Source organism: Strix uralensis, chromosome 6, assembly GCF_047716275.1.
Source record: "Strix uralensis isolate ZFMK-TIS-50842 chromosome 6, bStrUra1, whole genome shotgun sequence".
Taxonomy (NCBI): domain Eukaryota; kingdom Metazoa; phylum Chordata; class Aves; order Strigiformes; family Strigidae; genus Strix; species Strix uralensis.
In genome coordinates, this window is record NC_133977.1 from 8,094,047 (window position 1) to 8,116,374 (window position 22,328).

Below are 22,328 nucleotides of genomic sequence, written 5' to 3' on the forward strand. Positions count from 1 at the left end.
TCCTTCTCACAGTAACTGCCTGCTTCACTTATTTCTTAAAAAAAATAGAAAGTCCAAAGCCCAATAATTAAGTATGATTGACAATGGGCTTCATAGGACTTGCTGCTTCGGTGCTGATGCTCGCCTTGCCATACTGTGACCACCACAGGCAGAGACAGGCTCACTGGTAGCATGGCTGGAAAACACAGGGACCAGGTGACAGAGTAGACGAGAACGGAAGCACCAAGCTACAATGTCCAAAATGCACCACAGTGATGTTTTCAAATGGGAATAGCTTTGTTGTTGCTTAAATAATTCTTATTCTTCTAATTCAGCTTCCTCTTTGAAAGTCCTTTCCGCAGCTTCTAAGCCAGCCCATGCAGTACCCTGAGCAAACACTGAACTAGCTGGAGGATTAATATTCCACTGCTAGCCTTCAGAGCCAATCTTTCCCCTAAATTAGCCCTTTATTTTTAATTTAAAAAAAAAAATAGTATCTGAGTGTTGCAGGAAACAGTTCTGTTTCAACTTGCTTGGTATCCAGCCCAATGGAAAACTTGCCCTGAGACCTCTGGTTATTAACTGAAATCTTAAAATAGCATCATTATAAATATTCCTAAATATTTCTGTGTTTACTTATTATAATCATATTTTCAAACTACCTAACAGTTCAACACTGTTTTCTTAATGAAAGGCAGCTCTAATGCACTTAAGATAGTACTGACAGCTGAGAAAGCAACAGCCATTTGCATCTTAAATAGAGTGGGTTCCCCTCTGTTGACTACAGCAAAGAGGACTGTTCTTTTATTTACCCCATTTTAATTTCTTTTGAGCATGGGAGAATAGGAAAACAGAAGATAATTTAAAATACGTTGGCACTATCTGCAAAGAATTCTATAAAAGCACAAAAATGAAGTTTTTTTGCTTTTTATATTTTCAACAGTAATATAAAAAATATGATGTTGGTTCAAAAGTCAGATAAGGTCTGTGTTGGCAACTACAATTCTTTTATTGGACATATTTTACTGAGCATTGAACACTTGTTTATGTAGGCACAGATTTAAGAATAACACCACAAAATCAAAAGGATAAAGTGCAGACCTGTACTGAGAAGCAGGCCTGGTAAGTCAGTCTACTCCTACAACTCAGCAGAGAAAACAAAGAAAAGGGGAAAAAAACTGCCATTATAAGAGAAGAAATATGTTATAAATTACATCCTGGGGTAACAGAACTATTCAAAATTTCCTGCAAGGTCCAGAGCACTGGAAAACCCAGGTCCCCTGTGTACAAGCACACCGTGTCTGTCGCAGGAAGTATTTTAAGTTAGACTTTGGCTTACACAAGTAGTTTATTTATAAGAAAACTTAACAAAGACGTACTGATTAAAACAGTTCTCTTAACATTACTTCTTTCTATATTTCAGAATAAAAAATTATGCACTTAAAACCAGATAACAACCTCCCCCCAATACAGTAAGTTTCAGCAAACACTGACCAAGAAAATGTAGAAGAGGAAACCCTGTGTGAGTCATGACTTTAAGCAATGGTCTTGGCCAGATCTCATTCCTGCTTGCATCAGAAATTTCTCCCTAAGAAGATTCAGGAGACAAAATGGTAAATTCAACATGTCCTTATCTTTCCCCATCTCATAAAGGCAGTTCTTAGTAACAGAAAAAAATATATATTTCCAGAGCTTGCACACATCCGAAGAAAAAAAAAAAGGCAGAAAACAAGAGAAAGAATAAAAACTAATATAACCTAAAACATTATTTTGTAGTAAACAATATAATATAACGTGCAATAGTGCAATTTCTCCTTTGCTGCTCCAACAATGAAGTGTCGGTAGATAGTCCACTGCATGTCAATGCATCCCGCACCTAACTACGCGCTTGTCGGGCACTGCTGGGTTTGCCGGGCTTCGGAGCCGAGTCGCTGTGTCCAGGCTCTCCCTTCCCCTTCCCCAGGTGGCGGAGTTTCTGATCCCAGCGCTGCATATTGAAAGGCAAAGAAATTACAAAAGAGCATTCAGAAGAAAAAACAAGTCGTATGTAAAGCAACTGCGTGTCTTTACGAACAGCAGCAAAAAAAAAAAACTCATCCCTGTTTCCACTGTGTTACCCTGGATTGGGCTCAAATGGTGGAATGTGAGGTTATCGGTAAAAGTCACTTTAAAAAGAGAAACCATTCCCTGGATTTCTTGTAGCTTCTGTGAATGAAGGGGCTGATACTAGGCATAATAGCTTCAGCACAAAAGCATCTCACCTTATAAATAATAACATTTAGATGAAGCTACTAGTGTATTCTTTGGGGAAAGCAGGATGAAAAAATAGTCAAGTGATTTTTATTAATTGAAATTTACTTTTCCAGGTAATAGCAACTGCAGTACAAAAAAAGTTAATAAATACAGTTGGTACAACTGATGATGCTTTTGGAAAAGGAGATTATGATGAGAAGCAAGTGGCGACATGGTGTGGTCCTCAGCAGCCCCAGGCTGGGCGTGAGGGCAGAGGCAGCGGGTCACAGGCCACAAGGAAATAAGTAAGCAGTAAGTGAGTTCCCAAAGAAACCTCAACAAATGACACTGCCACCCCAGAACTGGAACTGAGCAGAAGTCAGCCCACAGCGGTAACGCGGTATTTGCTCTGCAGCACTGGATTTCATCAGGTTCTGCCAAATCAAACAACAACTTGGACTAAGATGCCCCTATCTTTTCACTCATGTAATCTCTGTGGATGTGACAAACGGGCACAGAGTATCTTGCATTTGGAATCAGAACAGTATTTTCCTGCCAGTCACCATCAACACCGCTGAAGAAAGTGTTGAGTGGAAGAGGAGACTGGTTTGCACAGGCACAACCGTTATGTCAAATCAACAGTTGAGAAATTGTTTCCAAATAAGAATGTTCTGTGTACAGTGACACTCCTAACAATGTCAAAATCACTGATACTTTGCAGTGCATCAAAACTTAAAAAGGCAATCCCCTCAGAACTCAGAAGGCATTAGAATATATTTAAATCAGAAAACATTTATTTTCATATATTGCTTGCATCTGAGCTCATTGCTTCCAAGTCCTTATGTCATGACTTCGTTGTCACATACCTCCCTCGTCTAAGCCAGGAAGGTAAATTTAAAATAGTTGCTAATCCACACAGTTTGGCAAGAGAACTGTATTTAAAGAATATTAAATCCAAAAAGTATAATTCTGACTTAGCCTAGAAAACATTTGTAAAGGCCTCTTTTTTTTTTGATTAGTATCACATCCCAATTAAGTAGGCATGTGTTGCAGAATGCACAGTTTGCTTATGGAGTTAAAACACGCCTACTGTTTGTTTTTTTTGAGACAGAAGTTTTGGTTGCTGCTACACTGGTGTACTTTGGGGTAATTCAATGTATCCCTTTAGCTTATTTAGCATGCATTTCTGACTAAGACAGGAAATAACACACCAAGTTAATTTTTGATACTTGATATTAATTAACTGGGGTCAGCACGTGTATTTTCTTCTCTTATTTTGAAAAGATTAGGTAGATGTTTCATGGCATCTGCAACATTTGACTTTTGGTGAGATAGTTTCTTACCTTTACTTTTTTACCGAGACGATCCTTCCATTTCTCAGCTATGGAGCCTTCCACCAAGAGTAACCTACACAACAGAGACAACCAGTTACTCCACCAACAGGCATGCACAAGCTACAAAACCCAACACACACAAGACTAAGGTCTCTGTGCCTGCAGAGAGCCTTGTACCCCCTGAACACCACTAAGAGCTGTACAGAGAGTCACAAAGTTTTCCTTTCCTGGTGACTCTGAAGTTCAGCTTTACAGGCAGGGCATCAAACAACAAATATGCTCCAAGGACGATGCAGAAAGAGTTACCTGGAGCGCTCCTCATCTTCATAGCCCATAATGATGTACTCTTCGTTGGTGCTGAGCGGTGGGCACAGGCAGCCGGAGTTCGTGTGAAGGTTTACAGTGTCCTTTGGGATGTTCACCAGGGAAGATTTTAGGATCTCCTTTACTTCCACTACTGCAGTGACGTCGTGACATTTAGTCTTCACCTCCTTCACTTTAGCCCGAATGACTGAGAAAAAGTCACAAAGAGTGTAGTTAACAGCAGCAGATAATGCAGGTCACCCCCAAGCCGTTCTTGGTGACCTCTGGGATTAGTCTTTTGCATGGTCCATTATCAAAAGCTTAGCTGAACTCCAGCAATGTCCCTGCCCCCATCTCTTCACTTCATTACTTCATCCTCCACCAGGAGGGTCCAGTAGCTCAGTATCTCGTAACAGTATGGTCACGAGCAGGAGTTATGTACCAGTTGGATTTATATCCTGTTTAAGTTGGGCTTTAACTTAGCATCCCTTCTTCTTCGCCCTTTCCACTTTTCAATACATTTAACTCATTCCTTGTATGCTCTCCTCCTCTCTCGAGCTGCAACTGCTCCCTCTCTGACTACGTGCAGTACAGATGACCAAACTTAATTTGTCCCTCTCAACCCTTCATGAAACGTGAATGTGCATTAAAACCTCTCATATCACTACTTCTGCTGGATGACAAGCCCTTACCTTTCATATTCTCTCTCCAGTGACCCAGCACCAATGTGCTCTGCTCTTCAGGAACTCAAAACACTCCTGATCTTGACCTGATGACCCATCTAATTGTTTCCTCCCTCACCCTTTCTTTTTGCCTTAGGTTGCATAGGAGGAAAAATTGCCTTTCAAAGGCAACTCTTTTTGTTTGTCGCATGGTGACCAGTGAACTGATACCACATGCAAATGCAAAGCCAGTCCAGAGGTCATGCTCTAGAGAATGCCACATCTTTCACAGCTTGCAAACAAGCGTCCCTTTACATTACAAATAGCAGATTCCCCAGATTCCCAGTTTCTTCCATGGACTTACACATCTCCTCTCTTCACATGCGTTGCCCATAAAGACCAGCAACCAGCATGTATTGCAACCACATTAAATACAGCTGCCAACAATTAGTAACTTGTAACTTAGTAATTTAATATACACAATTTACCCCAAGTGATCCACTTCCTTAAAACCTTGTAAGATTTCAAAACAAAATCTTGCTTTACTTTGAAGTTATTTCAAATGCATTTTGAAACCTCTTCAATTTCAAAAGCTTGAAAAGATGGGCAGTAGCACGCTCAGCGACTCTCTACCGTGTGCAGGTACTCACTAGAGAACAGTCACTTTGTAATTCGTTTTCAAACAAATCCACCAAAACAACATAAAACTGACTAGTCACCTAAAAAGTAACAATTATGTTTGACTGAGTACAATTATAATTTTTTAGCTTTTAATAGGATCTATTTTTAAAAGAAGCTTATCTGACAAGTTGTATAAATGCATAATCTTAATAAATATTACGCAATCACTACCATTTAAATGAAGTCTTTAAGTTCACTGGGCCTAAGGCTATTCACATGACTAATGGGAAAAAGGATAGGCCCAATTGTTCAGTTCCTGTGATAGGTATTCACTGGTTTCATCAGCCTAATTTGCTTAAAACAAACAGTATGAAGAAAAGTTGCAGCCTGAGCTTGTGATATGCCTGAAGACCAGGACAATTTGGACAAGTGAAGACATAATAATGGACACCATGCATGTTTACAGGTGTTACTGACAGCATAAAACAGCTGCCAAAATGCTTATTGCTGCCTTCAATATGTGAGGAGAAAAGAACCTTATATGTCTGTTAGACCCCATGGTGAGCTCATAGGCCTGAAAGTTAGTAAAAACATCCTTTCTGCAAAAGCAGAGCACATCAGAGCTGGAAATCAGAGGCACTTCAGGCATAGCAGCCCACAACATTATTTTTGTCACATCACTTTTCACACTAATGAAGTGCACCAACCCCAAATGCCTGTGCTGACACTGATTTTACTAACTGTTTTACTAACATATTAAGCTAATCCTCTCCATCCTTCCAGTTTGGAAATATTTCAGGCCACATCTTCCTTCTGTAATAAGCACCACTGGATTAACCATCAGTAATTGGAACCATAGGCTTTTTTAATGAAAATTTTCCCCTTACTGTAGCCTTAAAAATGTTGGGAGCTGGCCATGCAGCTGCTCTTACCGTAGTTATAATTGTTGCGTAGATAGGTCTTCTGGGTAGCTTTTATAGGCTTGCATTTGCAGCGTTCTATAAAAACAGAAAGTTTTGTTTAGAAAGAAAAAAGCATATGTTCAGTGACAATCTCCCCACAACCTCAAACTCACACCTAATGAAAATTTCACTGAATTGACTTGTTTATTACAGGCATGTGAAATATTAACAACCACAGGGCATTCCTTGTCTGTTCTGTTGGAAGATGTCATGGAACTGTCCAAAAGAGCTTAAAGGTTTCTAAGAGAAAACTTGACACACTGAAATTTAAAAAAACCAACCAAACCAAACCACTACAACCACCTAACCCACAAACCACTACAACCAACTAACACCACAACAACAAAGACACAAGGACTTGGAGTCTGAAATGACAAAATCTTCCATTTTAAGCCAATTCAAGGTTCAATCTTGGTCTCGGAGGTGCTGCGATTCCATATCCTTACAACGCCATTCTCTCCTCTGTACCACACTTACTGAACGCCCTCCTTTCAGTACCTTTAATCATACAGACCGTAATACAGACACAGAAAGAAAAGGGCACGATTTAAGATTCGATTGGAGACTACATATCTCGGCTTGGTTTAGCAAACTGGGATATTCCGGCTAGCAGGCGTTCACCATAAGGAATATGATTTTTGTGGCTAATTCTCAATGTACAGTTTATCTTTGGAGCTGCACTGTAAGATTTCTTACAGTGGCACAGCCCCCTTACACCTGAAGATGTCTAAGAGCTACAGAGGAAGCCTGTCAGAGGCTGGTAGGACCAAGCAGCACATGGCTCCCTGCTCTGACTGCTTCTGGGATGGTCCTGGCAAAATGAAACCTCAACCATGTCTCTTCAGCGGCATCTGGCAGGAGGTTTAAGAGAGATTAAGAGGCTGAAGGACTTCACTTGACTACTGCAGGGTTTGGTGCTACCTTTGATCCTGCTCTGGACTCTTCCTCAATTTTTGTGTAAATTTTACACAATCTTAATATGACCCAGAACCTCGGGGTTTAATTAAAACAGGGAAATTATTAGCCCTTATGGCAGTGAGGATGGCCTTCAAAAGACAATACAAATGAGCACTGTCAGTACAGCATTTCCAGTGGTGCAGCTTCCAGACAGCTGGGAACAATGACGGAGGTAAAAACATTTTCATTAGAGCCAGGGAGTGCTAATGCTGAAGCTTCAGACCTATGCGTTCATTAACACCACCAATATTTCATGGCTGGCTGTTCTAATGCAAATATTTACTTATTTCAAGCTAGTGCCTAAGCAGAGTTTGGTGGAGTCTTTTCAAACAGCAGGTCCCAGTATTACATACACATGGTCATCTATTTTGACATTTGAATTAGCATTTAAGTGGAAGTAGACTTAATGCAGCCTATTTCTATACACCATCGTTCTAAAATACCAATGCATATAAACTAGTGATTTAGTTAAATCCAACGTGAAGAGTCTGAAAAAGGACTTTTATTTGTTATATATGATTTCTGCATATTAAAAAAAAGAGATGGAATCATACGCTTATGGACTTCTGAAATCATTATTTATTTTCTATTAAAAGAATTTTTGTAGTTGAAAATACAAAAAAAAATACAGGAAAGAGGAGAACATTTCAAAAGAAGAGTATATTGTTTCCTTGAATTTCAAACACATCCTCAGGAATCTATATATAGAGTCCTACAGACTTCAGCTTTTGTATGAGACTGTGTTAAAATAATAAAGGCAGAGAAGGGAAGTGATTTTTGGCTTCCCTTCTGCCTGTGGGAGCTCATGCATACTTTAGGCCAAATTATGGCCCATTTTATAAACTGCCTCAAAACAGGCCACAGAAGTTGTGCTCCTGTGATCCACATTCATGCAGGCATCTCAGCGTTCAAGTCCAACAGGTCGTGCACTTCAACGTTCTCCTGCTCTACAGCACTTTGCTCTGTGGCACAAGTAGAATAAAATAGTCTAAATTACAAGACAAGAATACATAGCCTCACATTTCCCTCAATTTTAAAATGGTACTGGATTATTTTATTAATCTGAGGAATATAATTTATTAGTCTTGTTCTAGAGACAAATTATAGACCTGCCTGTGTTTTTAAATGAAGGATACCTCCTAGGCGCCCTAGTGCTATTCAAATTTACATTTCAAAGAACTTTACAAAATGCTGCATTATTCCTAGTTTCTATTTAGAGATACAGAAACTAACACAGAGTCACTCGCCAAGGTCAGTCATAAAGTCAGTTGTAGAGCTTAGAACCAACTCCTCTCTCCCAATTCCTGCTAGAGTGACTTTCAAAGGAAGCCCAACATGAGTATTAGAGAATACATATTTGATTGATGCATGTTTTTGGCAAAGTTGAGCCTTCCCCAGGGAGTGGGAAAAGTGGCTATAAAATTGTCCTGCATCTCTTGATGCTGAGGGAAAGTCCCATCTTACATGACAGTCTCTTCTGAAGCTGCCAGAATTACCAGAAGAGCTCTGGGATCACAACAGCCTTATATCCCAAGAACCAAGACAAGCAGCAGAGGCTCACATCAGTTTTCACTGAGATCTCAGCTGATTAACTGTTCTTTTCTAATACAAGTCAACACAGGACTAACAAAAGCTCAAAATCTATACCTTTGAAAACTTCTCCCTGTAAATGCCAAGACAAATGGGCTACACTGGAAAAAGTGTTTTCCCCATGAAACGCTACCATGAAACATGCCATCTTAAATATATGTGCGTGCACAATCTAAAACCTGGCTGTAATACTGATCGGTGCAAGCACTCAAATCTGGCAAATGCTTCCCTGATACACTAAGGATAAAAAAAAACCTCTGGAAAATGACTTGAAAAGCATCTGATGAAGCAGACAACAACGTAGCTTACTGCCAAGAGAGGTAAAAAAGCTCCCCCCCCAAAAAGCCTGGGCAGACTCAGAAGGCTTCCTCAGAGTTTTGCCAGTGGACACTGGCAAGGATAAAAGGTGCCTCGAAGAGGGGTAACCCACAAGCACTGCTCACTGCAACCATACACAGCAGCACATGCAGTGTGCTCCAGAACCACACAGCAGAACGCAGGATTTTTTAAAACACATCAGGTTGATACTTGCAAAGAAAAAATTCTGTTTACAATGGCAGAATTACAAATTTACTTTACCGAACATACAAATAAAGCAATTATGAAACACAGCCTTCTAGGTGGTTAAACTGTGTTTGTCAGTTGAAACAGGTGCAGTGCATTGAACCAGAAATCATGTTTGTACAGCAAAAGGCAGCGATAAAAATATTAGCCTTCCTTTTCTTCATCAGTTTTTCTGCGCATCTTCACCCTATTTTTTGGATGGGATTTTTTTAGGTCTGGTCTTGCTTTCACTAGTTGAAAAGCATCATGACAGCAACAATATAACTGAATCTTACTCCTTTCTCTTCCACTCCAGGGTCACTTACTGGTATTACATGCTGTCTATATCCCCAAGGACAGGCAGTGCTAAAGATACGCTTAATATTTTTGATATAAGGTGACATTGAATGTATCCAGTTTTACTTTCATACTCAAAGTGAAACTTGTATGCTCTTTGTACAGTCACTGTAGAGCATGAAATCCACACTTTCTCAATGCCGTGCAATTCAGAGTGGCTTAAAACTAGGAAGATACTAACATTAGTAATAAAAATCTTTAGAAAGATTTTTCTCTCAGACAAGGTCCAATGCTCAAGGCAATTTAAAGTGAAGCTTGTTAAGGGGCTTACTTTTATCAGGTTTTTGTAATTGTAGATGGCTTTCTAAAGGAAGTACACTGCAATTTAAATAACATTTTGCACCTACATAGCTACTTTCACACTGGCACCTACTGATCACATTTTAAAACTGTATTATAAGCTGGGCATTTGTTGTGGTTTAACCCCACCCAGCAACTAAACACCACACAGCCGCTCATTCACTCCCCCCGTCCCCCTGGTGGGATGGGAAGGCAAACTGGAAAAAAAAAGTAAAACTCGTGGGTTGAGATAAGAACAGTTTAATAACTGAAACAAAATATAATAATAGTAATTGTAATGAAAAGGAAGTTAACAAAAAGAGAGAGAAATAAACCTCAAGAAGGACAAGTGATGCACAATGCAGTTGCTCATCACCCGCGGACCGATGCCCGGGCAGTGATCTGCTCCGCGGCCAACTCCCCCCCGTTTCTATAGGGAGCATGATGTCCTGTGGTATGGAATAGTCCTTTGGCTAGTTCGGGTCAGCTGTCCTGGCCATGCTCCCCCCCCAGCTTCCTGTGCACTTCCTCGCTGGCGGAGCACGGGAAACTGGGAAGTCCTTGACTTAGGATAAGCACTACCCAGCAGCAACTAAAATACCGGTGTGTATTCAACATTATTCTCATACTAAATCCAAAACACAGCACTGTAACAAGCTACTAGGAAGAAAATTAACTCTGTCCCAGCCAAAACCAGGACAGCATTATTAATACCTTTTTACAATTTGGTCACAGAGATTAATGCTGAAGTTATCCAATTTTATGTAGATATCTAATTTTATGTTCCACAATCATACTTAGGTGTTTATATTAATAAACTAAGCATCACTGCACACTATCGCTCATCAACTCCTCTGGAAAAGGAAAGACATGATGCCCAACACTAGGTTTCCAAGTGTCATCTTCTTGACAAAGGCCTAAGACGAAAACTTCTGAAGGAATCGTAATAAAATTCAAGGAAACCTATAGTCATTGGCTTGCTTGAGCAATGATTTCACATTCCTATAATCTATTAGCTACCAACCTGGGCTTTGCTTCTTTGCATTGCTTATGACTAGTGGTAACACTCAAGGTGTTTTGCTCAGTTCCAGCAAAACCAAAATGAAAATAAAAAGCAACAGGGGACTTGCTGGAATAAAACCAGTCTCAGAAGGTCTCAGCCCCAACCTCCTCCAGTTAACGGGAGTTTTGCCATCGTCTACAAACAGGGCTGAATTTAATTTGCAAGATTTAAAGTCAGAATAAACCATTATCTTCACTGGGTTTGGCCGGTGAAAATCCATTTAATAATCATTGTCACTGTACAAGATAAAACTTTTAATGACATCAGCACAGCCCTCTTGATTTGACAGAAATTTTGCCCTGACAAAAGCAGAAGTGATGAGCACTAAAAGGTGGGCTGAAGAGTTAATTGAGTTGTATGCTGAGGTCCACAAGCTGACCAGCCCCAAATCCCACCTGCCCATGGGATACAGAAGCACAGTCTACAGGATTCCCAGACAAGACAGAGTATTTAAACATCACTTAGTACCCCTCTTAATCAAATATTAAAAGGAGTTGAAAGATTATAGCTTATTATACAGTTTTATAAAAGTGTACTTACCGATGCCGGCGCCTCTACAGTTGCCGTTATTAGAATCCATAGGGAAATCTGGCATGGATTCGTAAAATATGTAAAGAAATGTTAGCATTTTTAATATTGGATTATTTCAATACACCCACATTACAATGTTTTCTCTTTCTCTAAGATTTAGTATATTAAAACGTAATAACTTAATTAATAAAGAGATTGTAAAGTTCTACAGGCCAGCCTGTTAAAGTCAACACTATTTCTTATCCGAATTTTACCCAAATCCAGCACATCATGTTAAACGCTGAAGCAGATTAAACACCCCATTTCTACTGGTGCACAATCTGGCAGATTTAGCACAAGGATGGAAATTTATGGCATGAACTTAGAGCACCTACAAAAAATACACGTAGTGTTTGCATTTAATTAGATGATGAAGGAGAAATTACTTTTGGTTTGTTTTTTTTGGTTACTGAGGAAATCAAACCAACCACAATCATATCGTTGAAGCAAATGCCAAAACAAATGTTTCAGACCTTCCCCTTCCCCTCAGTTTAAAAACATACTGATTAGTTTGAAGGACAGATAAGGAACATAAGGAAAAAAAGGCACTATGCCCAAAGAACTGCTGTTAGACATATTCATAAGTGGAATGTGTCCCACATTAGTAAAACACACCATTTCAAACCTATTGTTTATTAAATCCCACAATTTAATGGACTTCTACATAATCATGAAAAACAAGTATGTTAATGCACATAATGTACAAGTTACAGAAAAAATAAATGCAAGAAACAGGATTTGATAGAGAGGCAGTATACTTTACTAGAATGACACATAAAATGGAAAAACAAACGAGTTTTCAAAGAAAAAGCCATTCTTTCACTTTGCATGCCCAAATGTTTATGTAGTTTTTTCAACTCTGGCAGCTGGTATCATACAAACATCACCTTTCTTATATCCTTACATTATCATGGATGCAACACCACTGCTTTTACAACATAGGACAAATGAATACATGACCATGTAACAAAAGCTCCCCTCTTGCAGCTTGACCTGTAAGGATTTGGCTCTAAAACAGCCCAGGACACCGACAATACTCAGTATAGGTGAAGGGTTTAGATGTGTGGACTAAATTTTAAGGGCTGGGGCCATTATTTAATCACAAATTCTATAAATACATTTTTAAAATACCTGCTTGCAAGAAATCTAATATTACTTAGTTAATCTTCTAATCTGGCCATCCTCTTTTAAAAAAAATAATAAAATCTCCACCTTAATGCATATTTATACTACTTATAGCAATGTGAAACTTCCTTTACATAAATGGGGATATGGCTAAATGACAGTCAGGGCAAGAGTAAATCTGAAAAACAGCTAATTCCCTCAGTAACATAATAATTAACTTCAAAAAACTGAGACTTCAGGAATAATTATTCCTACCAATGTAAAGAGCAAAGGGTATAGAAAATAGCATAGAAGGATTGAATAGATGCTCTTTTACATCCAATATCCTGTTGCTAATAAAAAAATCACATCCATTTTATTCCAAAGAAAGTTCCAAACTACCGCAGGATCTTAGTTTACAGAAAAACCCAACATTTTCATGGAGCCAATATGGTCTTTGGTTATCAGGTTACTTCGACGCAACTGTAAGGCTTCTCTGTGGTGCCTTGTAACAAGTCAAAGTAACACGCTAATTAGTATACACACTAATTCTTACTTACATGTTTTGATTATTCACCTGAGCTGTTCTCAAACTTTAAAAAAGCTGTTGTTATCAGGTGGTAATTAGAGATTGTGATCTCTACCAAGATAAAAAAGAGGTCTTCATCAAATTTAAATGCATTTTATGTTGTATCAAGTGCTTTCTAGTATTCCAGGACATGATGAAAGAGGAATTAAAATGGTTTTCCTCTTGCAAATGGTAAGTAAAAGGATGATTGCATTTCTTCTCATTCTTCCTCTCCTGGGCCAATCCTCTGTTGTCTTGTTCATTTAGCCAAACAATAGCTTTAAACCTACAATTCCTTCTGACATGGTAAAAGCACAGAGAGCACTTGGGTCTCTAGTCTGATAATCTACTCCCACTGCAGACAGGAGTCTGCAACACCTCCCAGCCTCCGACCACAGAGAGGTGGCTCTACCTCTCCATGTGCCTAAGACTGGCCCCAGGTGTTTCACCACTCTCTGGGCATTCAAGACCCCTGCAGAGAAAGCTCTCCAGATTCACTGCCCCTCTCATTTCAGTTGCCTTGGCCAACTTCTCAGGCTGCCTTCAAGGCTGCCTGGCTTTGCACACAGTCAAGGCAACTCTTTCTTGTGCTTCACATAGCCCAGAATGCTACAATTTCTACCAAAATAGGTACTTCAGTTCTGAACAAAGGGATGGTTCATTCACACCTCCAAAGCACAATCCCTACGCCAACAAAATTGTTACCAGGGGCAGAAAAATTTTCACCATCAGAGGAAGCAAGCGAAGTATCAGGTTAAATGTTTACCATCTTCACATCCACAGAGGGAACGGGGAAGAAAAAAGAAGCCCTGAAGTGCATTCTCCCTTCCTAAACCAAGGGCTGATCCAAGCAGTCATGACTTCACGGTGTTTGAGCAAATCAAAGCCCAATTCACTCTGGAATTACAACTAACATAAACCAGAGCCCAGTAAGGGGTTTGCAGCCTTCCCTGACCCCACTCAAGGGTACGATGCTCATGTGTATCAGAACTGTCCTTCAAACTCACACTGATGCAAGGAGTGGCTGGTAAACACTCAATATGCCCAATATGCCGGATCCTGCAAACAAACATGGAGCTAAACTGCTTTCCACCAGATGTTCCCTGCCACTCCTAAGTACACAACTTATTTTATTTTTACCAAATTCCAACGCGCCACAACCACAACCCCTTTCCTAATTCTACATTCAATCGCCAGGTCACTTGTCCTACCCTAAACCAATGGTTGTGGGTATCTGACGAAGCAGCTGGCTGTGCCACAAGAGTAATTTAGATGCGTGCAGAGGAACTATTAATGGAAACGGCTCCCATTTCTGTGCCTGTGTGAAGGCTGCAGTGCACAGTGCGTTGTCCTCTGCAATTGTGGTCAGAGCACGGTGTCTGTCAACAAGCTAAGGAGGAGTAAACAGGTGCTGACACATCACTTCATGATTCATTTCCCTACTTGCGAGGGCTTGGACCAGGCAAGTATTGGCCTTGCCTTGATGCTTATCTTTCCCAGTGCACTCATGTTTATTTAGGGATGAGCAGTTTCCACTGATGGAGAGTAGCGTGAGTTTGTGCAGGGGACCGGAGACCTCCACCACTGTAGAACACATCTCAGAAAAGGCTTCACATCTCCCTGATCCTTCCCTGGTCATGCTCATACTGCCTGGTCCCTTCTCATGTACCAGGGAAGTAACGGGGAAAAGGGTCTGGGCCAGCCCTGCCACCAGCCACTCAGAAGATCTTAGCTGGGGGTGAGCAACCCCAACTTCCCATCCCCTGACCCCAGCAGTCTAACGGGCAGAGACCTCTCTCCATCAGGAGATGCACACTGCTTAGACCTCCAGTTGTAATGCAGAGGGGGGAAAAAAAGTTGTTTTTAAAAATAAACAACCGACTTCCTATTGTTCCACTTCTCTTCTGAGGTGACCTCTCTGCCAAGTTTTGTCTATGCAAAACAATCTTTTTGAAAGAAATATCTGTCAGCGATGATTAGCAGGATTGCCAAAGAGGAAATACTATCCAGAGCTCCAATCCAAAGGCTTCCTACTAAATTTTAAGAGCAGGGGAAAAAATCCAAACTGATTTTTTCCAATAAGCCATTTTAATTAATCACTTTCCAGAGGGATGCTATATTAAAAAACCCAAACCACTAACAAGGAGCCACTTGCATAGTAAGTACACAAAGTAACAATGCCTGGATCACAGATTTGGATGAGAGGTTTGGGAAAAGGGAAACAAGTTGGTACAACTTAGTTTTGAGCAAACATCTTACTTATATCACAGTTTAAATTTAAAAAAAAAAAAAAAAAAAAAGCAGAGAAAGGGCCAAAAGTAACACGATCCTGATTGTCACTGCAATTAAAGGATATGGCCCAGCTATTACTGAAGCCTTTCCAGGCACCCTGCTCCAAAGAACAAAACCGCAGCCAGCGGTGCTGCTTGGGCACTTTCTTCAGATGGAGACATCTGTGAGGCCCATTAATTAAGAAACCTTCAAATATGTATGAATTCAGACTTTGTAATCCACTTCTGATCTTAATACGGAGAGGATCTTTGCTAATCTGATTGCAAAAACATGCACAGCGAAGCAAATAGGAAAATCGATCCTCATTAAAATCTGATACAGATCACTTCAACTCCAAGTCGCAGAGCAGCCTGCAATGTGACAACATGACCACTCCGCATAATGAATTATTCCACATAACGAATCCCGCTGGGTTTCAATGACAATTAATGGCCTAGGTCTTGACTTGATGCCTAGACCATAAAAGCCATTCTAGGGGACTCCGCCTACAAAGGCAGACAAACTGAAGTGATAGCATAACACCATCAGTGGTATCATCATTAATAAGGTTTAAATACTCTTACTTACTTTTCCCATCTTCTTTAAGGCTTCCAGCTTGCAATGATTTTGTTCTTTAACTGAGAAATGATGCTGCTTCTGAGTTTTGAGCAAAAACCTAAATCAAACCTCAACTTTAAAACGACAACCTGGGCACGACTGCTTATCCCCTGTACAGTCTGAAACACTATCCTCACACCGCTGTGCATTTCGGCTACTATAAGTAGAGCTATGCAAAGTCTGAGTCAGAGCAAATCTGATCTGGAGTTTGGAAACCACTGTTTTGGAAATGAAGTTAATAACATATGAAAAACAAGCATGGGAAACGGCTCCTTCACTTTTCTTTTAAGCATACAATGCCAAAACCACACACTGGATTACTGTGAATTCATCTAGGCAGACAGGCAGGTACAGAGGACTTGGCCTACAGGGAGAAATCATGGGTTCATATAAGATTTAAGAAAATACGTCATCACTTGAATAATCTTTAAGTTTCTTTAATGTTTAACAGAGGTGGTATTTTTTTTAAGAGATTCAGAGTTCTCCTCAGTCATCTTACGATAATCACCCAAAATGGTTCGGACATAAATTACACATGGTTGATACCTTGTGATGGTGCTTCCCTTTTCTCCAACATCTCATCAACAACCCAATGCACCTGCAAGCTATTTTTCTGTCTAAATAAGATACGATGAGACAGAAATCCAACTGACGGATCCGTCCTCCAATACGCACGGTACCCATCATACTGCTCTCCTTTTATTGCCAGTTCCCTCTTCAAAACAGGAATAAACATGTCACTTGAGACATAAACACTCTGCTAGACAGTAGCAGCCAAGCACATGCGCTGAAGTGCTTTTCTGAGTCAGCATCCCAACACCAGCAGTGACTGTGTTCAGGCTGGTCATTTATGACATGTAAAATTAAAGACAGGTCCCGCTATTGAAATTTTAGATTCAAGACAGTTTTTGTCTGTCTGCACTTCTCACTGCTTCACAGGCTAAAGAAGATTTGACGGGACCCTGAACGAAGGAAGCAGATAATCTGATCGATGTGAGGAAGAGTCAGCATATGCACACAGAGACTGAAATATATGGAGCACGTGAATGGGACCTCCTGCATACGCAAGACAGCTTGTATGGTATCTGTGAGTCAAACCACTTCCAATCCCCAAAAAGCACAGGACAGGGATGCAGGATAAAAGCCGTAAGGTACAGAGGACGTTAGCACGTACTAATCTCACACCTGGGAAGTTAAGGTATTGCTAAGAGGCGTTTTCATCCTCCATCCTGGACTGTGATTTCTCTGATCTTCCACAAAAAGCCAGAACATTCAGTGTCACACCTGCCTCCAGAACACCCACACCGCATCCGAGGAGTCCCTCTGCTGCCTGGGTGTAAAGGAACCCAGACACTTCACAAAGATAATGAAAAAAAAAGATAGATATGTTTCCCACAGGACGCTTGTTTGAAGGTGGTGCCTGTCATCTGAGGAACGTCAGAGCTCCGTATCAGCAGTGGTACAGCAGCTCACCCTCACGTTTTGGAGACCAGCACAAGCCCAGGGGGTCTGCAGAGCTCTTCTTCTGAGCCCTAACCAAGGCAGTTCTACTGTTCCTATCAGCCTTCTCCACCACAGACATAGCAGCGGCTATTTCATCCCTTCAATGTGTCAGCAGCCCTGAAGAACATCAGGAGAATGACACAAATAACTCCCTCGTTCCTGCAAAGAGGAAGCCTCTAGATCTTCCTTACCACCTGGGCTGCACGTGGAAAGAGGTCCTAGAAGATGTTTGTGGAGGACTCGTAACCTGTGCCTCAATAACCAAAAGTGAACTTCTTACTGGGATTTGCCACAGATGTTGCTAACCACAGTTTCTCCAGATTTTGCAACAGCCACCGTCTACTAGGCACGGAGAATACAGCTGATCGGAGAGGAATTTCTCATCTTTTACCGCAACATCAGCCAAAGAAAAAAAAGTCAAGTGAACTTCAAATGATCTTCAACTTGTCGTCACTGAAATGAAAGTCAAGACCAATTACTTTAATGGTGACGGGGAATTTTTGCGAGCGTCTGTACAAGCTCTTCCTGGCTGCAGAAGAGCAGACGATAATTGATCCAGCATGATGTTAACCCGCTGCAGCCTCCTGCAGGCGACTCAACCTGAAGAAAGTGTGTCCCGAGGGTCAGAAAGGCCCCTGCACCCAGCTGAACCGTGTGCTCCTAAGTAAGATGCATGGCCTCATACTGGAAAAGGAATGGAAATTGGGCTTTCTGAACCCTGTTCCTGCTCTGATAAGGACAAAATCTGACCAGGTCACCCTTCAGGCTGCTGCCTTATGGAAGGGACTAGACAAATGCATTAACCCTCCCCAGTAATAATGCAGAGGCCTCAAGAGGAAAGGAAACAGTAGAATCCTGTTACGTTGCAGGTAGCAAAAAATGAAAGAAAAATCAAGAATCCACTTCCAAAGACTAAAAGAAAACATTTCTTCTACAACAGAATACCATGAAAAAATGGATTTATATTTCTGTCTGCTCTAATAGATGTAGTTTACAGACAACACAAGGGGCAGGAACGTTTAGGAGATAAAATAAGAGCAAGTATTCTGCACGCTCCCCCTGAGGCAGTTGGTTTTTTGTATCTTCTACTTGGCTGCAATCCTTTAATTGGGGAATTGAATTTGGAAGTGTTCACCTTACCTTTTCCTAGAACAGGAATCCTTCACTCTGCTTTCTAAAGGGGCAGTTTTATTCCCTCAAGAAGGATTCTTTCAGTCTGGTGCATAATGCATCAGTTCAAAATTTTCAGCCCAGAAATGAGAATGTCATCAGGTTCTCATTCACTGAAAGAGAGTTTTCATGGATCCGGCCCTGGAATCCCTCAAAGAGGTTATTGTACTGCTAAGGTCCTCAGAAATAGGTAACTCGGGGGCAATTTTAGCCAAACTTCCTCCCTCCAGATTTGAATGCGATTGCTTTCAAATCACTGCAGACCTGCCAAGCCTCGCTCAGTCTGGAGCCATTTTCAAGGCGGTTTTGAAAGCACCTCAATGCTGCAGAGAAAGGTTCTTGGTGTTCAAAACCGCACTTCCCCAAACCATCCCAGCAGGTCTGCAGTCCCCAGAGAGCAGCAGCAGCTGCAGCGGCAAGGGAGCTGCAGGCAAAAATAGATGGTTGGGTTTGCAGGCTGGGGACAACTGCGCGGTGGAGGAAGGGTGGAAAGGCGAGAGAGGAGCAATTAGAAGGGTTAGAGAGAAATAGTAGTAACGAGTAGAGGTATCATGGTACGGTCATTGAGATTTCAAGAGGTGGAGAGGGTAACTCGATGGAGTCAGAGAAGGAGCGGGGTTAGTCTGGCCTACAAATAAATGGGAAGGAGTGGAGAGAGAGCAGCTTACCTGGGAAGGCTGAGCTGGGGAGCACGGTCAGGAAACCAGACCGAAGATTTGTTAGGAGAGGAAAACAGGAATTACAGTGTTTGGCATTGCTGGCAGTGGGATACATAAAGCATTTGGTAATGGGACAGAAGCACAGTCAAATAGTGTGCTGAGCACAGCATGAAAAAAACCCCTTTCATTCACAGGCCACTGCTGGGGAAGGATGGAGAGGTGGGATCCGCTGCCCGCCAGCAAGCTCCCACAACCCGGCGCTGCAGCTGAGGGCCGCGGTGGAGCCGGACGGCAGCACCGGGAGCCCGTGGGGCGCGTGGGTGCTGCTCTGCCTCAGCCACCGACCCCTCTGAGCCGCGCCCCTGCCCCAGCTCAGCTCTCCCGCTCCTCTGATGGAGAGGTCTGGCAGACCCACCGACACTGCAGCTCTGCAGCAAGGAAACGCAGCTTGGTTCCACCAGCAGCAAACGCTTTCCTCGAGTACTTTCCTCAGGAAATGTGGTTACTTCGTAAAGGTCAAAGCTCACTTGTGATAACCACCCACCAGCTTGCTTTAATTTCCTGTTCAATAGCTCCTTCAATTTAATATTTCTGTGGTGCCCGGCTCACCACGTTGGAGCTGTGCCCCGCTAGCTGCTCCAGCCCAAAGGCAGGGGTGATGGGGGCACAGCCCTAACAGAGCAGGGTCCCCGAGCAACAGCGGGTTTGCAGCATCGTGGTGGCCTGGGTGCTTGGAACTCTTCACCCAACCGCACAGAGATGCTCCTGCCTGCCCGGGACCCCCGGACAGCGGCCGGACACCCCGCGCCGGCCGTCCCGCGGGACCCCTGCGAGCGCAGCCGGGGAAACGGGCCGCAGCGGGAAAGCCGAGGGGCTCCAACGGCTCGTCGGTGCCCGCGGGGGTCCGGTACCATCAGAGCCGCACCGGAGCTGCCTCAGAGCTGGAGGCAGCCTTCGGCTTGCGTGGGGACACCGGGAATGAAGCGCAGCGGAGGGCTGCGCCTTTGCTGAGCTCCTCTCCCGACCGTAACTCGCGAGCCCGGGGACCTGACGGGCGGCCTGTGCCGTCGGTGCCAACCGCCGAGAGGAGGCTGTGTTCCCCCCTGCGGCTGCCTGCGTGCCAGCACGGGCATGGCGGGGGGCTGAGCAGAGCACGGCCCCCCAGCTCCTGCCCGGGGCTCCTCGGGGCACAGCCCCGTCCCCCAACCCCGCTGGCTGCGCCCGGGGGGCGATGGCCTGGCGCGGGAGGGGAGCTGCCGGCCCTACGGAGGGCGAGCGGCCGGCGACCAGCAAAGCGCGGCGGGGCGGGCGCTGGCGGCCCGGGGACCAGCGCGGCACCTCTCTCCTGGGTGGCTCTGCTTCTCGGCGGGCAACCGCTGCTGCTGAAATACCGAAGCGGGACACCGAAACGTCTCCCGTTTTCGTGAAGCGAGGGTTGTCGCTCCCACACTTTGAAGCGCTCCCCAGCGCGCCGGCCGGGCTGTCATTTGTCACACCCCCTCCTTCCCAACAGCCAAACTTTTCCAGCAGCGATGCGGCTAGTAAAGGCGGAGAAAAGAGGAGGGAGAAAAAGCGGAGGGGAAGACAAGAGGCTTAGAGAGAAGTCCGAAAGAGCGGAGGAAGGGTGAGGGCTCCCCGGGGCGGGCTCCCCTCCCCGCCGGCCGGCGCCCATTGTCCGGGCGGAGCGGCCCCGGCGCCGGGCACTCACCGGCGCCCTCGGCGGTGACGATGGCCTCGGGGGAGATGCAGACGCCGCGGTCGTAGAGCGGCAGCTCGTCGCAGGCCAGGCTGTCGGGCCAGGCGTGGCGGTAGCGGATGAGGACGGGCTCGCAGCCGGCGCGGGCGCGCTCGCACACCGACTTGCAGGGTTTGATGGGCTCGTGCTGGAAGTCGATGGTGCAGATGGGCGCGTACATGGCGCAGAGGAAGAAGAGGAGGTCGGGGCTGCAGTTGGTGCCCAGCAGCCCCTCGAACTGCTCCATGGCCAGCACGGCGTTGGCCTGCGTGCTGTGGTGCAGGTGGTTCGGCATCTTGGTCATGTTCCAGGGCAGCGGCTTGCAGAGCGGGATGCGCACCGGCTCGCAGGCCGCCGCCCGCCCCGCCGGCGCCCGGCCCAGCACCAGCAGCCCGGCCAGGGCCAGTACCGCCAGCCCCCGCCACATGCCCCCGCCGCCACGGAGCGCAGCGGAGCGGAGCGGAGGGGCCGAGCGCCCAGACCTCGGCGCGGGGGGCGGCTCCTCCGGCGGCGGCGGCGGCGGCCGCGCTGCCCCCGCCCGGCCCCTCCGCGCCTCCCGCCGCCGGGCGGGACGGGCCGCGCCCCGGGACCGCCTCCCTCGCCCGCCTTCCCCCGCCGGGGCCCGCCTCTCCCCCCCCGCTCCCCCCTCCCCGGCCCGCCTCCCCCCCAGGGCCGCCCCGCCGAACAAAGGCGAACCCCGTCGGGGGCAGCCTGGGGAGCGGCCCCGCCCCGCCCCGCGGAGGGCAAGGTTTCTTTTTTCCCAGCTGAAAAAGCGAGACAGAGCGCGCCTTCCGCCCTCTGCGTAACTACAAACGTCGCGGTCAACGCGGAGGCGGCTGCAGTGATTTCGGACCACGCGCCTGGAGATACGGTCCCCTCGTGGGTGGGAAAGGCCCGTTTTCAGGCGTGGGGCGGTGCCCCAGGAGGGGGGGTGCGGGGAGGAAGAGAATATGTTAGAAATCACCTTGGCGGGGTCATGGGCGAGCGTTTTTAGAGGAGAGCCCCGAGTTGCGGTGAGAGGCTTAAAAAAGAGGCCGATGCTGCGGGGCTGCCGGGGTGCTTTCTTTTGAAAAGGTCGAAAAAACCCCAACATATACTGATGGTGAAGTAGCTCACAGAGCAGCGGTGCAACAACGTGGGGCCTGACTTGATCTGAAAAAAAGAGCCTTGATCTAAACAAACATTGAACAACTGAATAAATTCTTCCTAGTTACAAAGGTATCAAGCAACGGCTTGATGGTGCGCTTG

At 44.4% G+C, this 22,328-nt stretch overlaps 1 protein-coding gene across 1 annotated transcript; it reads right to left on the reverse strand.

The window, feature by feature from the left end:
* Positions 1 to 969: 969 nt before the first annotated feature.
* FRZB (frizzled related protein) lies at positions 970 to 21,610 on the reverse strand. Its single transcript, XM_074872646.1, has 6 exons — positions 21,054 to 21,610; positions 11,423 to 11,470; positions 6,064 to 6,129; positions 3,852 to 4,056; positions 3,555 to 3,618; positions 970 to 1,966 (listed from the first exon to the last, which is right to left on the reverse strand). Exons 1-6 carry the CDS (start codon positions 21,505 to 21,507, stop codon positions 1,856 to 1,858), a joined length of 948 nt encoding a protein of 315 aa, XP_074728747.1. The 5' UTR covers positions 21,508 to 21,610; the 3' UTR covers positions 970 to 1,855.
* Positions 21,611 to 22,328: the final 718 nt, after the last annotated feature.

Bases quoted from the DNA above. Each gene is read 5' to 3' on its own strand.
- FRZB (XM_074872646.1), bottom strand. From the start codon at position 21,507: ATGTGGCGGGGGCTGGCGGTACTGGCCCTGGCCGGGCTGCTGGTGCTG. The intron at 6,130-11,422 runs GTAAGTACACTT...CTGTTTTTATAG, and splicing joins CTGTAGAGGCGCCGGCATCG to AACGCTGCAAATGCAAGCCT. The intron at 4,057-6,063 runs GTAAGAGCAGCT...ACTTTTTCTCAG, and splicing joins ACGCAACAATTATAACTACG to TCATTCGGGCTAAAGTGAAG.